General features: G+C 39.6%; 1 protein-coding gene across 3 annotated transcripts; it reads left to right on the forward strand.

The window, feature by feature from the left end:
- The first annotated feature begins 586 nt into the window (after window positions 1-586).
- LOC106572328 (forkhead box protein P3) lies at window positions 587-13,225 on the forward strand. Of its 3 annotated transcripts, none has more exons than XM_045696007.2 (14): window positions 587-1,383; window positions 1,998-2,057; window positions 7,870-8,045; window positions 8,801-8,878; window positions 9,072-9,192; window positions 10,185-10,371; window positions 10,534-10,638; window positions 10,738-10,825; window positions 10,967-11,041; window positions 11,204-11,369; window positions 11,562-11,638; window positions 11,921-12,022; window positions 12,137-12,258; window positions 12,441-13,225. In XM_045696007.2, the coding sequence occupies exons 3-14, from the start codon at window positions 7,881-7,883 to the stop codon at window positions 12,496-12,498; spliced, it is 1,344 nt and encodes a 447-aa protein (XP_045551963.1). In that variant the 5' UTR covers window positions 587-1,383; window positions 1,998-2,057; window positions 7,870-7,880; the 3' UTR covers window positions 12,499-13,225. The 3 variants fall into 3 exon arrangements, with proteins under 3 accessions (XP_045551963.1, XP_045551962.1, XP_014001835.1); XM_045696006.2 differs by having other exon boundaries at window positions 596-1,383; window positions 11,201-11,369; XM_014146360.3 differs by lacking the exons at window positions 587-1,383; window positions 1,998-2,057 and adding an exon at window positions 2,077-2,208 and having other exon boundaries at window positions 11,201-11,369.
- The last annotated feature ends 2,525 nt before the right edge of the window (window positions 13,226-15,750 follow it).

Consider the following 15,750-nt stretch of genomic DNA (forward strand, 5'->3'; position numbering starts at 1 on the left):
AAATAAGTACAGTAGACACAACAACAGCAAAACAAATCAATTTCTCACAAGAAATACACCTTTTGATGTCATTATCACAATTGTAATGTTGATATTTTCATATACTGCTCATGCTATTAACCATTTGAGCATACATGTCATAACGATTTTTTAAAATCTTACTTCAGCTAGTCACGATTAGGACACACCTGTGGTCAGCAACCGCCCGCTCTAGCCCCCTGTCACCACTCTTCTGCTTCTTCTAGAGATCCTCACACACAAGGAAAAGTTGAATCACAGACAAAAAAATGTATTTCATGATGAATTACATCCAAAGATGTAAGGATGCAAATTGACAACATATGACTTTTTGAACGTCTTGTCAGCAAGTATCATTACAGTATGTGTGGTCAGGGATGACAGAATATGTGGTAAAAGACGGAGCAGTCTGTGTCCTTTCTCTGTTCCTCCGCAGAATGAGGTCGGTGAGAAAGTGCATAATTTCATTGTTTTCCCTCAGATGTGTGTTACATTCACACGAGAATACAAGTTTCAAGTGAATGAGTCTTGGTACACATGAGAAATCGCACTCCTCAGCATAGCCAGTCCAAGACTTAAACAGGGGTAAAAGGAGAGCTAGAAGAGTATTTTAGCGATGGAAAGTTATTTAGCAATGTGGTTTGGAGAATGTGTTGGGTAATTGTAGGGTTTAGAGCCTGCCGATATCACTGCAGACTGTGTAGGCCCCTCAGGGTCATGGTGGGGCATTGCCTTTGTAACAGAGGTGGTTCAATGAGCCATGTTTGCATGTTGAGTAACTTTGTCGGAAACCTAAAGACTTGCACTAGCTTCCCAAGCTTTAGCTCAGTGAGCCAACACAATTTTGTGGTGCGCAGACGACCAGGGCTGCAACCGAGTCGGTCCCATCGGTGCCAGTCATTCAGTTGATGCCTATTAGCTGCTGGGGTCATTGTGGCGAGGGAGAGGAGGTCCTGAAGACTTGCGAAAGCTCCCCAAGCTAATGCCTAGGTTTCAGACCACCGGGCTAACACAGACAACACAGCTAACACAGACAACCCAGATTAATTGAATTTACACTAATTCAGTACAATACGGTGGATCACCTAATCAACAATCACAAAACAAACAATTTCTGTGCACTGCCATTGTGGCTTGTAGCATTTATTTGTTCTGAAATAGGTTGTGCTTCAGACTATTGAGGGTAGGGTAAGTCACTTAAGCTTATTTGTGTCAAACCTGTCACAGTTATGTAGGACATTTCCATTTCGATGGCAGGCGCAAACTTTTTTCCTACTGTAACTTCCAGGTATAAATACAGACTGGATTCTGCAAGCACACATTTCACGCATCTGTTCCCTCTCTCACACATTGCTACATTTTCAGGTGAGTGTTGAATGAAGGGAATCATGATTTTGCATTATTCATGCTCTCTGTAATCCGAATGATTTCTCTTTATTTGAGCATGTTATTGTGATTACGCAACGTTATGTCAACAGTTCTACTCATCATGGCTCTCCATTGTGTTGACACACAGTGAAATTATACAAGGCCGCATGATTATGTTTAGTCTGTATCAAGATTTTTTTTAAATGTAGCTATTGTGAAAGTTACCTGAATACGATGTGTTGGAAAAGAAAAAACAAGATACTATTGGAGGAGATTAGCGTCAGTGTTAACATTTATTTGTACCTTAGACAAAACATGCTGATAGGTTTTGGTCTACTTGCCTAACAAATTAATAATTCATGCTGAAATCAAATATAATTGTTTTATATCATCAAAGAAATATACTTTTCATAAACATTTTTATATTTATAAACCTATTTTAATAAACATGTCTTTTTCAACATTTCTTTGCTCTTACCATAACCTGTTTCACCGTTACAGTGAATATTGCAGGTAGTCTGTGTTCTTTTAAACATAATAGACTTCAAACATCACTTGTGGAATACTACCCCCCTCTCTCTGACATTTGTTAGCTTTTTTTCATTTTCTAGCATCTCATCCTCTTAAGAACAGGAAGACAGAAAGCGAGCAGGAGATACGGAAGGTGTAAGGTGAGAAAACTTTCTGTTTTAACTTGTGACCTTTACATTTTAGGAATGTACTTCTTTGCTTTCAGCTAGAGTTGGCAACCATTCTGTGTATCAGAAGGGAGATAATTCAGTGGACAAGTGTCTCCCAATTTGGAGTGCGTGTCCCCCAGAGGTACGTACAGTACGCAAAACTCAAGACCATGGTGTAATCTGGTTTGGTGTAATCTGTAATGGTGGATTGGTTGTAGCTGTGGTGTATGAGCTATTTTATAGTGTAGTCTAATGATCACGTACCTTACTTCTAAAAGCGTAAAAAGTATCAATACTGTATATCAGTTGGGTGACAGATTGTAGGCATATACCAAAAGGGTGAAAAGGGCATGTTTTGTGAAAGGGGAATGATAGGTCTTAATATTAAGTAAACACAACTAAGAAAATAACTTAGTTTGTAATGACTGCTTTAGTGAGGAACCTGTTGAAAGGTGTAAACAGGTGTAAAAGGAAGTATTTAAACCATCAGTAATCATATAGGATAAAACAATCCAATCTTTCTTCTACACATTTTTTAAACATTATGTTCAAGATTACTTTTAACTTCTCATTGAATGGATTATTCAATGATAATCCAGTCGACACAATTCTAACAATGGGCACATTCATTCACAAAACTGAAACGACTTTGGTATGATATCTATCACGGTTAGGGTAGATTCATTTGAATTCCGTATATTCAAGGAAATAATTGGTGAAAAAAATGTAATAATTGAAACTCTGAAATATCTATGCGTTACTAAACAAAATGTACAATCTCATTGTAAATGTAATTCTTAAAATGATTTGGGTTTAGACCCAAGACCTGATATTCATAACATGATGAACTGTTGGTGGATCGAAGTCTCATGATGCAAAAAGGTCATTTGTGATGAATCTGGGGGCTTGTCCAAAATGTGTCTTTTATCATTGAAGGATACTGGGATTTTTTAAAATTTATGTCAAGAATGTGTACCAGTATCATCACATGTTGCTGTGTCATCAAAATGATCATACATTCAGATTTTTCTGACGGTTGTCAATATCTGTACTTTGTTACCACAAAAAAAGCAAATGATGGAATATGGTAATATTTTCGGTACCACAATGTCAAAGACGATGAATCACCTTACAGGAATTACACTGTTATACTTTGGTCTTTCAATTGTGTTACTTTTGATCTGTGAGAAAACCAGAAAGCATTTTCTCTCTATGAATAATTTTTTGTCAATATAAAAATGTAAGTATTGAGGCTTACACTACAATCACAACATGCATTTAATCTGCAAATCACCAAAATATTCCAGGTAGATTAGGTTTTTATTCAGTTAACCTAATTTAAAGATCAGATTAGGATGAACAGATTAATAGATGCACATTTTGTGTTGTATTGTAGTTTATAGAATAAAACATGTAGGTCAAATTCTGGCAAAAGCCAATAGTGATGTACTAGTCATAGTTATAAATGGAAGCTCTGAGTCAGTGTGACATGATTGTAGGGTGTGGGATCTTCTCACTCCAGCATTTACACCCTGCACTTGTTGTAGCTGGATTTACGCTGCACACTAATGTGACATTAGTAATCATGAGTAGTAGTTCTATCTCAATTGCTTTTTATTTGTATTTAATTGTATTTGTACTATTAGGGATTGCCAAGGCAGCAGCTGCTCTTCCTGGAGTCCAAACACATAATGGCATTTACATTACACAAAAAACAAAAAAATAAAACAGTACATCATATAAAAGTATTACACCACGACATATCTACAATACAAAATGTATAATACCACCATACAACAATATTACAATGTATGTGTGTGTAGAGTGAGTGTGCTAGCGTGTGTGTGTGTGTGTGTGTGTGTGTGTCTCTTTACAGTCCACCTTGTTCCATAAGGTGGTTTTATTTGGGGTTTTTTTAAATCAGATTTTACTGCTTGCATGAGTTACTTTATGTGGAATAGAGTTCCATGTAATCATGGCTCTGTGTAGTACTGTGCGTTTCCCAGAGTCTGTTCTGGACTTGGGAACTGTGAAAAGACCCCTTGTGACATGTTGTGTGGGGTATGCGTGGGCTTCTGAGCTGTGTGCTGGTTTGAACAGACAGCTCTGTGCTTTCAACATGTCAGTACCTCTCGCAAAGACAAGTAGTGATGCAGTCAGTCTCTCCTCTACTTTGAGACAGCAGAGATTGACATGCATGCCATTGTTGTTAGTTCTCCATGTACACTTAAGGGCCAACCGTGCTGCTCTGTTCTGGGTCAACTGTAATTTGCCGATGTCCCTCTTTGTGTCACTTGACCATATGACTGGGCAGTAGTCCAGGTGCGATAAAACTAGGGCCTGTAGGACTTGTTTTGTTGATAAGAATGTCAAGAAAGCAGAGCAGCACTTTATTACGGGCAGACAACCTCTCCCCATCTTAGCTACTGTTGCATAAATGTGTTTTAACCATGACAGTTAACAATCCAAGGTTACACCAAGCAGTTTAGTCTCCTAAACTTGCTAAATTTTCACATTATTCATTAGAAGATTTAGTTGAGGTTCAGGATTTTGTGAATGTTGGCCCAAATACAATGCTTATAGTTTTTTAAATATTTAGGTCTAGCTTTTTACTTGTCAGTGCTATCTGGGATCTTTGGGACATTCCTAACCCTAACCTTAACCCTTATCCTTACCCTAATCCTAACCCTAACCCTAACTTTAATTCTAACTCTAACCTTAACCCTTACTTTAACCATTTAAAATGTCAACTTTAATGGGGTAGGGACGTCTCAAGGATCGCAGATAGCACAGGCCATTCTAAAACTGACTGCATATTTTTGTTAAGTGATTTTACTTGCTGTGGTAGCTGACGTTTATAATGATGAGCCATCAGCATACATAGACTCACAGGCTTTACTCAGTGCCAGTGACAGGTCATTGGTAAAGATTGAAAAATGTAAGAGCCTAGACAACTGACCTGGGGAATGCCCAACTCTACCTGGATTATGTTGGAGAGGCTTCCATTAAAGAACACACTCTGTGTTCTGTTATACAGGTAGTTCTCGATCCATGATATAGCAGGGAATGTAAAGCCACAACCCATGTCTTTTTCCAGCAGCAGATTATGATCGACAATGTCAAAAGCTGCACTGACGTCAAACAAAACAGCAACCACAAGCTTCTTATTATCAATTTTTTCAGCCAATCATCAGTGATTTGTGTAAGTGTCGTAAATGTTGAGTGCCCTTCCCTATAAGTATGCTGAAAGTCAATTGTTGATTTGTTTACTCTGTAATAGCATTGTATCTGGTCAAACACAATTTTTTCCAAAAGTTTACTAAGGATTGGTAGCAGGCTGATTGGTCAGCTGTTTGAGCCAGTAAAGGGCGCTTTGCTATTCTTGGGTAGCGGTATGACTTTTTCTTCCCTCCAGGGCTGAGGGCACACACTTTCCTGTAGGCTTAGATTGAAGAGATGGCGAATAGGAGTGTCAATATAGTCCGTTATCCTCCTCAGTGATTTTCCATCCAAGTTGTCAGACCCAACATTTCTGCAACTACCGCCCACTTACAAGCAACGTTTGAAATATGTTCTACCTTCTTGTGGCTTTGAGTCAGTGACTCTTATCACAGAATGAAATGTTACATTTGAGAAGTTAGACAATTATTTTTTCACCTCTTCCACACTCACTTTACGGAATTCAAAATTACAATGCTTGTATTTCCTAATATGGTAATTTATTAATGGATGAGTAGGTTCAGGGTTTGTTGTTGGCATGTCATGCCTAAATTGGCTAATCATGCCAATAAAAAAACTATTAAAGTAGTTGGCAATATCAGTGGGTTTTGTGATGAATGAGCCATCTGATTCAATGAATGATGGAGCTGAGTTCACCTTTTTGCCCAAAATGTTGCAAACTCTGGAAATACAGAAGTTGGACATAAATGTTCAAGAAACATTCTAACTTTGTAATATAAACTGCCATGTTTTTTTAAATTGTCTGTAGGACTGGTATTATATGAACTTCAAATTGAAAGTTAGTCTTCATGCTGATTTTGCCATTTAGATTAATTCAATAATTTTGGACATAAATGTTAATGTAACTGTCTCTAAGTCATCACTACAGTATAGTATATACTCTAATCTATTTTTATATACATTTTTCTCCTCATTCAAAAAGAAAAGTTGAATCAGAAGAAATCATATTATAAATTGAACATAATATAATATTGGGGGGGAAATCAAATTCTGTTTAATACTGTCCTTTGTGGATCAAAGATCAAAAAGAATGATTACTCTGCTTATAAATTCCTTCCTCCCCTACTGTAGTGTTATAGGTCAAAGAAAGCGAATCTACAAATCGATATCACCCACAGGTTCCTTCCAAAGCGCCAAGATCAGACAGATATTTTAGATATGGAAGCATAGTGAGTAATAAGAAAACTCACTGAGAAAAAAGTTTCAATATGATACAGAATTAATAATTTTCCATATGTAGTTGATTGTAAATATAGCATTTTGATAATGAAACCCAGTCCTAGACTATAGTAAAAGCTGAACGTAATTGTCCTCAGTTGAGAGAAGTGTTGAAAGAAGTGTTAATATATCACAATCTTCTACTTGTAATGTCATTGTAGCACGTCCATTCATCAAATCACACCCTACAAACCTGTGTGACATAAACATGTATTGTAGCTCTCAGTTCCAAATCCAAAAGATGTGCTTATTCATTTAATGCCTGTTTTATGTGACTTGATTCAATTGTCACTTTGCATTACAACAAATACTTTGCTTTGATCTGAGCTTTCTGTAAAGAAGACATGTTTGGCTTTGCTAGTGAAGTGGAGATAAAAGTGAGAAGCCACAAAGAGCTTCAGTACTTTCTCTTTCTACTGAATTCCTGTTTCCTCTTCCTGGGTGAGAGCATGCATTTGCAAATGTACACAGTGGTCACCCATAGACTTTTAAACATTTGAGGTATAGAGTTCTATGAGGTTGCCTTTTTAGACCCTCTTGGGTAGCACCTTGTTTTACGGTGGAGAAATGACCAGATATTTACATAATTACCTAGAAATGACATGTTTGTTTCTTTGGGAGTTTTAACAGATTTTGGTGCCAAGTAGTTATTTCAAGTATACTAAGCACAATAGCGTAGCCATTGATACCACATTATTTCTTTCTAAATACAAGGTGAATGCCACTGAAACAGTACCAGTACCAGGGGTACGAGGGGAGAAAAGAATTGGAGCACCCTCTCCCTTTCCCTCTTTCCTGTGCTATATTTTTGAGATACCTGCTGCTATCAGCTTCATCTCTGTACCCTCCTCTGTCTGTGTAGTCAAAGGTTGCACCTGTGCACAACCACAAAATCTCTCAGCCCAGACTGTGTTTGAACTCCTCTCCCTTTCATTATGTCTGATAAAGGAACAAAGATACCATGCCTCCAAACCTGTAGCTGTCTAACATTTACCAAAGAGCAAATTTGTATCCCCCCTCACTCTCTCCTTTCTCTCTTTCTCTCTCTCTCTCCCTCTCTCTCTCTCTCTCTCTCGTATTATATTATATTTGAGCAATATGTTGTTTTAATGTCATACATTGAACAATGTGCTGGACTGAATACAACATATCCTTACAAATAGGAGCATGCCTACATAATTGGTGCCCTGTGTGGAGATGATCTATTGCGATATGCGTTTATTTACGATTGTTTATGTTGTCTACACATTTGCAGTGTGAGAGTCAACCTTTATCCACCACCACCCCTGCATTCTTAGGGGTGACATGCACTTAGCACTAACCATCCATTTCTGCTCTTCTGCAGCAGGCCCAGGGATGCCACAGACTGAGAGTGAGAGATTGAAGAGTGGGCGACTGAACAGTGGGCGACATCAGCAGCAGCGAGAGCGGCGGGGTGAACAGGGAGAGGAGCCAGACGCACGTACCCAGCCCAAAGATTCTGCCTCACCTCAGCTCTATGCTCGTACCTCTGTTACGCAGGTACTGGTTGAACTGTTACTGTGGTTTCAAGCAAAATTTGAGACAAATTTACAAAGAAAAATAATAATACATAATGAATACTAAAATAAACATTAATTGAAAGTTAAGAGCTCAAGCTAAAGTGTACATCAATTGGTTTCATACCGTTTGCTTTTTCATTTGTTTTTTGGTCTACAATTTTTTTGTATAATAATACTAATTTAAGACTATTAAAGCTAGAATCCATAAAAATAACTAAGCCACACCCAACCTCTGTTTCGATAAAAATCTGAGGGATGGGCCTAAAGAAATGGAACCACTCTCAAATTCATAGACTATGCTATGGATGCAAGGACTGGCCATCCAGTACAGAGAAAAAAAGAAAAAAAATGTATGAAATGTATGCATTCAATACTGTAAGTCGCTCTGGATAAGAGCGTCTGCTAAATGACTAAAATGTAAATGTAAATATCAAAATTACAGTTTTAACCATGTTTTGAGGCTATACAGTGGTTGTTTACATTTACTTTGTTTACAAACATTGAAGGAAAACAAACTTTTATTTTGTGTTCTGATGGGGTGCGACAGTTGAACTAAGCTTCTCAGGCCTTTATAAGTTATTGTCTTCAAGAATCAATCGGTAATTGTTAAGTCCAAACATTAATGTTGCAACTAAGGATTCTAGCTTGGAGGAAATATTTATATTTTCATTACATGGAAAATTTGTTGTCCTTATAGTGAGAGGAATGATATAAATAAATGTCCATTATTCATAGATGGGCTTCCCATTGATGATTAGACATGGAGGTCCACTTATGGACTCATCTCAGCTCCAAAGCATATTGTTACAGCAGGTATGATATTCCTTCTTATACCTCCTATTATAACGCGTTTCGATGCCCTATTCTGACCTGAGATACATGTAACCCATACATTATTGTTTCAGTTTCACGAACATCAGCACCAGAAAGTTGCTTGTATTTGCTCGGAGAACTCCCTGCTGGTGAAAGGGGGTACTGTAAGTGTCTTGTTCCATGTCCTCCCCAGTGTTCCAGTGAGGAGGAGGGGAGACCGTTCCTGCAACGGGTGTCTCTGTGCCCCCAGTTGAGCCAGCACAGACCCTCTGTTCTACGCCAGGGTGTCCAGGCTGCCCACGTACGACCGCAGGGTACGCTTTGCTCTGACTGACTCTCTGCAGCCCCCTTGCGTACACATGTTTTTTATTTATTTTTTCATTTCACCTTTATTTAACCAGGTAGGCCAGTTGAGAACAAGTTCTCATTTACAACTGCGACCTGGCCAAGATAAAGCAAAGCAGTGCGACAAAAACAACAACACAGAGTTACACATGGGATAAACAAACGTACAGTCAATAACACAATAGAAAAATCTATATATGAGTTACCTCTGGTTCGTTCAGCCGTTCTTATGGGGAAAATGAATGGGAAAAGAATAGGGTTTTGGGAGAAGGTTAACACAGGCTTAGGAGATCTTATACGTTTTGTTCTATGAGATAATATCAGTCAGTTGACATGGCATTTATGAATTATGAAGCCTTCATGTGCTTTTTTTCATTACATACAGTAAATGCTTCAATATGCACAAAAAGTGACGTTAGCTGATGAAGATTATCTCATAGAACAAAACGTATAAGATCTCCTAAGCCTGTGTTTACCACAGACATATAAAACTCCATTCATTTCCCCTTAGGCTTTGTTCCACGGACCATGGCGGTGTTAGTGCTTACTAAAAGACGCCATTATTATTGCTCTCTATAAAACAGCTCTTTATGGAGAAAGACCTACAGTAGAAACACTGTCCATGACCCTCAAGTGTAAAATGGATGTATAGAATCCATAGCCAACCCCATAGTACACTTCTGTCCACTTGGACTGACTCGCTGCAGCATCCTTACATTCACAACTGGACCATTAAATCATTGTCAAAACATTTTCCTTTTTCCCTCACCCTATAATGTGTGTGTACAGTCACACTTTTGAATGGAAACACTAGCGGCTTTAAAAGTATGGTGTCATTCCATATGTTGCATACAATTCTATACAGCCATTATACTGTACATTATTCAAAGGAGGTTCATGGAAAGTGTATCTAGGTCTTTCTCCATAAAGATACATTTTTCTCTACCTTCTGCTTCTCCAGCACCATGCACTCTAACAGAGGCCGGTTCAGCTCAGCCCATCTCACTGTGCAAGGTGGAGGTGGACACAGGGAGCCGTGGACAGACCTCTCCCCCACACTCTGAGCACTCTCCTGGGCCAACTCGTCACCCCTCTCCCCTGAGGACAGCCAGTCCTAAGCAGAGCTCCATTATCACCAGGCAACATGAGTGAGTTCCCGCGCATGTGTGTGTGTGTCTGTGTGCATGTACGTGCATCTAAGCTTGTGCGCGCCCATGTGACATGAACAGAAACTGCATAAACAATGCCAGGTTGGTTTGATTGATTGCGTTAAGTCCTAAGTTTGTAATATTCCTCCCCTCATTCTGCAGGGCAGGTCACCCAACCTTAGAGGGGTCCAGTGCTCTGTTTCTCAACGGACTCTGCTGCTGGCCTGGCTGCGATGCAGTATTTGAAGAATTTCCCAGTTTTTTGAAGTAAGTAATGAGCACCAGTATATTTTATTAGTCATTGTGATACAGTTGTGGCGCTGTTGTTTATAGTCATGACTGTGATGCTCTTTATGGTGTTTCCAGACACCTCCACTCTGACCATGGCCATGGAGACAGAAGCATTGCACAGTGGAGGGTACAACAAGACATGGTGCAATACATGGAGACCCAGGTTTGTTCCTGTAGTTTTACATATTATAGAGTTTTACAGAAAAACTACAACTAGTGAACACAGACAACTGAGAAAGGTTGTAAAGCTCCAACTCCAACTAAGTGAAAATGCGGCCCTTAATGAACATTCTCTCTTTTTTAGCTGACTGTGGAAAAACAGAAACTCTTCGCAATGCAACTACATCTGCACCTATCGGGACACAAATCAACTGCCTTGGTAACTTCTCAAGGCTCCCTCTATTGGCTAATTCCCTCAAGTGACTATAGTAACCGGTCATTGTCCATTATCCTGCACTTTTTAAGACAATTTCTATGTACCCCAACTTGTCCTTGTTGAATATCTGTGTTGTTGGGTCATGGTCTCTCTCCCTGTCAGAAGGCAGCTTCAGACTGGCCCTACAGGCACAGCCTGTCACTAGGCCTGCCCCAGAACCCAGCCCCGGCCCGGATGCCAGATGGAGTGTCACGCTGCACCACTAAAGAGCCAGAGGAGCTGGTTCAACACAAGTATTGGCCCTCTGCTGCTCCCCACCACCTACGGCCAGGTAACACTGCCCCCCCTCCCGCTCTTCTTAAGCCTGAGGGAGTTCCACTCCATTTTGATTCTGACTGCCACTCTGAGTGCATTCCTACAAGTGTTTTGCTTATTTGTTTTGGTGATGTTGCCTTTCGCGTTGCTGTAGAATCTGATCCAAACTGAAGACCTGTTATGTTTGCTTTCGTTGGCCGTCCCACAGATCTTATCCCGAGCATTGAGTGTTACAAATACAACAACATTAGACCACTGTACACCTACGCCTGCATGATAAGATGGGTGAGTTGTCTGATTTAGACAGTAGTCTCTCTGAACACTTGTGTAAAAGGAGCACTTGAGAAAAGGAAAAGGTAGACTGTCGAGAGTCTGGCTGAGTGGCTGAGGAACACACAGTTTGCTCGGTAGTTCATGCGTCCTTGTTGGACTGCAAGACAGCGACAAGTGTGACATTAATATAAAATCTGTTGTATTGGACTACATGTGTAGCAATATGTCTAGACCTCATGTGAGTTGTTTCAATTGCACAAGCATATTGTGAATGTCCACCATGTCTGTCTGCAGTCTATACTGGAGTCTCCAGACAAGCAGCGCTCTCTGAATGACATCTACAACTGGTTCACCACCATGTTCTTCTACTTCCGACACAACACGGCCACATGGAAGGTTAGGCTTCTCCTTGGATCATTATGCTCACTTTCATATGAGTCCTATATTTGAGTCTTGAGCAATATTAGCTCCTGAACTCCTTACACAAGCTGTATTCATTTGCCGCCACAGAACGCTGTCCGTCATAATCTTAGCCTCCACAAGTGTTTTGTGCGAGTGGAGGGAGGCAAGGGGGCCGTCTGGACAGTGGATGAAATGGAATATCAAAGGAGAAAGGGACAAAAATACCACAGGTAGACAGACCTACGCTCTGGATGTGCTCTCTTGATTCATTCTTAGTTTTGCAGCTTCATTCCAACTCAACAAGTGAGGGTGCTATTGTTAACCCTGTTCATAAAACACAGCTTAACCCACCCGTTAACAAAGGCATGTTTTTTTTTAAATTATATTGTAATAATATGAACCATCCTTTCAGGGATCATCATGTGAAATGGCTGGCACCCTACTCCTTATTTCGTCCAGAGGAACCTTGAACATAGCCACCCCTTCAGTGAATGAAAAACTACTGGAAAAGGAAGTCACTAGGACCTATAACTGAATCAGGTATTTTTTAACAGGGCTGGAGAAAAAGCCCTCCAGGAGGGTTGACCAGTCCTGGTCTACAGTATCTACAGAACCTATCATCACCTTCTTTGTTCAGCAGCAGATGGTGCTACAACATAGCACAGCCCAGGACTCTTTTGCCTCTAGACTCTCTTATCATGAAGATGTGTGTACAGCTGGAATGGCTTTACGTTTTGCAGCATTTGAAAGAACAATATATACTTAGCAATCATTTGTCAATCAAAACTTAGTGAAAAGGTAAACAATTGTTTTGTTGTGTTGGCTACATACAGTATACTCTATCCCACTGGGCTAATCATTGTAAACTGTTGTTTTGAGGGTGGAATTTCAACCATAGGATTATGTCAACATTTTAATACATTTTCAACATAGACAAACCTCGTATGAAATATAATGAATTTGTACCGTTGAAATAATGTCAGATCATCAATCAATAAGTCAGCCAACAAACTTCTGGCTGATTTATTGAGTAGGTGAATAAAGGTTGAAATCTCATTGATCAACGTTTCTACCAAATATTACCAAATGTCCACGTTGAAATGAAATGGTGTGCCCAGTGGGGTGTTACAGCAAGCAAGTACAATTTTACATTGTGTACAACAAAAAAAACTTTGCAATTAAATGTATCTTTGATTATATCTTGTGGATGTGATCTGTCTAATCAATCTATCCTTTAAAGGAAATAGTATGACTCTGATATCTCATCAAAACAATGGATATAACATTCCATTGACATCAAGCTAAATATTGTCTATACAGTAGCATTTGGTTTCTAAACATCTCTATTGTGTTTTTCTTGTTCCACTGCTATTAATCCGTTTTGCCGCAGACCCAGCGGTTGTCCTTCTGTGTGAACCAGGCTTTCCCTAGAAAGGGTTATCCAGTTATTTATATCCAGAGTTACTTTTCTAAAGGACAACATGTCTGTATCTGGTGTGCATGGGTAAGCATGAGACTGTTTGATATGAGCAAACCTCAGTCTGGACCAGATCCATGGAAGTTAATGCATGTGTATGTGCTTTCCAAGTTCAAAAGTATACTAAAACCATTTAACTGTAATTCCATATGAGGGGTGGTGTTTTTGCACTTTCCTTTTCTCTCTTCCAGAGAGAGAAAATGCACCCCCCCAATATGCAAATTACCCCTATATTTGTTTTAAGTCTGTAAAGTGTCTGCCTCGTCTCTCTCACTGACAATCTCACATCCACAAACCTGCTAGCTCTCAGAAAAGGACCTCAGGCAAGGTATTTTTGACAGGACAAGACAGAGAGAGTACAGTAAATATGACACATTTCCACTTTTCAGACCTTGATTACACATTTCAGGGCATAGTGATAAATAACAACTAGCAATTGCCTGTTCAAGGCAACCACTAACATATAAAAGTGTTCACCTGTAAATCAAGAACAAATTGATTTCATATCATGATTCACATTTTTACTCATAACAGATACATAGATACATCAGATTCACATTCTGACCTGTACTTATAGCAACGTAACGTCCAAAAGGATCATAATAAAATACTGATTTTGCAAGCTAGCACTTAATCGGCGGGTATGTTTGTGTATAAATGGATAAGTGTACCCTTTGGATAAAACAATTTGGTTCTGTTATCATTCTGTCACAGCTCAGAAATACTGTATGACCTGGTGGCTGCAGTCTTGACAGAGTTGTAGTCCTTTTCCAGCTCTCAGTGTTCTGCTGTTGGGAATTATGGTTTCAAAGGTCCCAGACGAGTATCACAGCCCTCCAAGCCCAGCCTACGGGGGACACACTTGAACCCAATCTATAAAAAATGTTATCCTGTTATATATATATATATATATATATAACGGGATTCATGTCTGATATGAATTCCTATAATGATTGCAAAATATAAATTCAAAGGATTTAGTTCAGAGAAATGCATTGTCTGTGTCTTCCCATAAGTGATTCCTCTGTGATGGTGCCACTCAATCTTTGAGAGAGAAGACGGTGTATCTAAACAGAGAACATGAACAGAAAGCTGGTTTCCATTTCACTGGATGGGGTTGTCCCACCGGAGGCCATGACAAGCTTCTGATGCCGTCTGACAGCCCAGAACTTTCCACCACTTTGATGCCATGACATTTGAATGGAGCAGCCTGGGGGGAGACAGATGATAACTTGCATGAGTTCACCCATTTCTCTGTCTCCTGCTGGCGGGCTGTATAAAGTATAATTACTCAGAGCATGATTAAAGTCCTTCAGCAAGGTGTAAACACATTAAACACACCCCTTGAACATCCTTAGCAGTCAAAAGAGAGACGCAACACCCTTGTGACTTTGAAACATATCTCATAGCCTCAGATAAAATAATAAAACAAAAATGAATTGTGATGTGCTTGACAACAGTTGACACAGAGGGACAGTTTATACTACATTTAAGGTTAATCCCTTGGGTGGATTTACATGCCCACCGGTTTTTGGCTATTGCAATTGAATTGTCCTATTTCGGCACTAAACATGCTTTTGTGAACAACAACACTATTGTCTGGGATTTCACACAGCAGAGCTACACATAGCTATGCATCTACACTCATTGACTCAAATACACACGCACACACAACCACAACGACAGACAACCCCCTTCCTCACCAGCACATCGGCATATTCACACACACACATGCACCCACGCATGCACGCACACACACACACAGATTCTAGTAGAGAGCAGAATGACGCGTAGCCCCATCTCCTTGGATATGACAGAGTTATGCAAACCAGATGAATGGCTTGATCCAACACTCCATGTCCCATTGCCTAAATGCGATCTGCCCCAATATCCCCCCTCCACGCACGCACACACACACCACCAACACCACCATTCCGCTAGGGTGAGAGGTTGTTAACGTTCAAAGAAACCACACTGGCATCTTTTGAGTTGGGTAAATTAAGTCTGTTGTGGTAACTTGAACAACTAGATGTTAACAGCCTTCATCCATGTCTAAATGTTATGGATGTTTTCTCCCCCCAAAAATGTACTTTGGAATTATTGTATATGCTTGCACAAGAAGATTTTTCCCAATATGTTTTTTTTAAGCCTGTTGACAATTATTTGTTTTAGCTGTTTTCCAAACATTCCCATCCCTGATAACCTACTGAATGTCAATAAAACTATAACTATATGCAATAAACCA

The sequence above is a fragment of the Salmo salar genome, chromosome 15, assembly GCF_965601325.2.
Source record: "Salmo salar chromosome 15, fSalSal1, whole genome shotgun sequence".
NCBI classification, from domain to species: Eukaryota; Metazoa; Chordata; class Actinopteri; order Salmoniformes; family Salmonidae; genus Salmo; species Salmo salar.

Excerpts from the sequence above, each read along its gene's own strand:
- LOC106572328 (XM_045696006.2), top strand. The coding sequence starts at position 7,881 with ATGCCACAGACTGAGAGTGAGAGATTGAAGAGTGGGCGACTGAACAGT. Across the intron at positions 10,826-10,966 it reads TGCAATACATGGAGACCCAG|CTGACTGTGGAAAAACAGAA; the intron begins GTTTGTTCCTGT and ends TCTCTTTTTTAG. Across the intron at positions 11,042-11,200 it reads GACACAAATCAACTGCCTTG|AAGGCAGCTTCAGACTGGCC; the intron begins GTAACTTCTCAA and ends TCTCCCTGTCAG.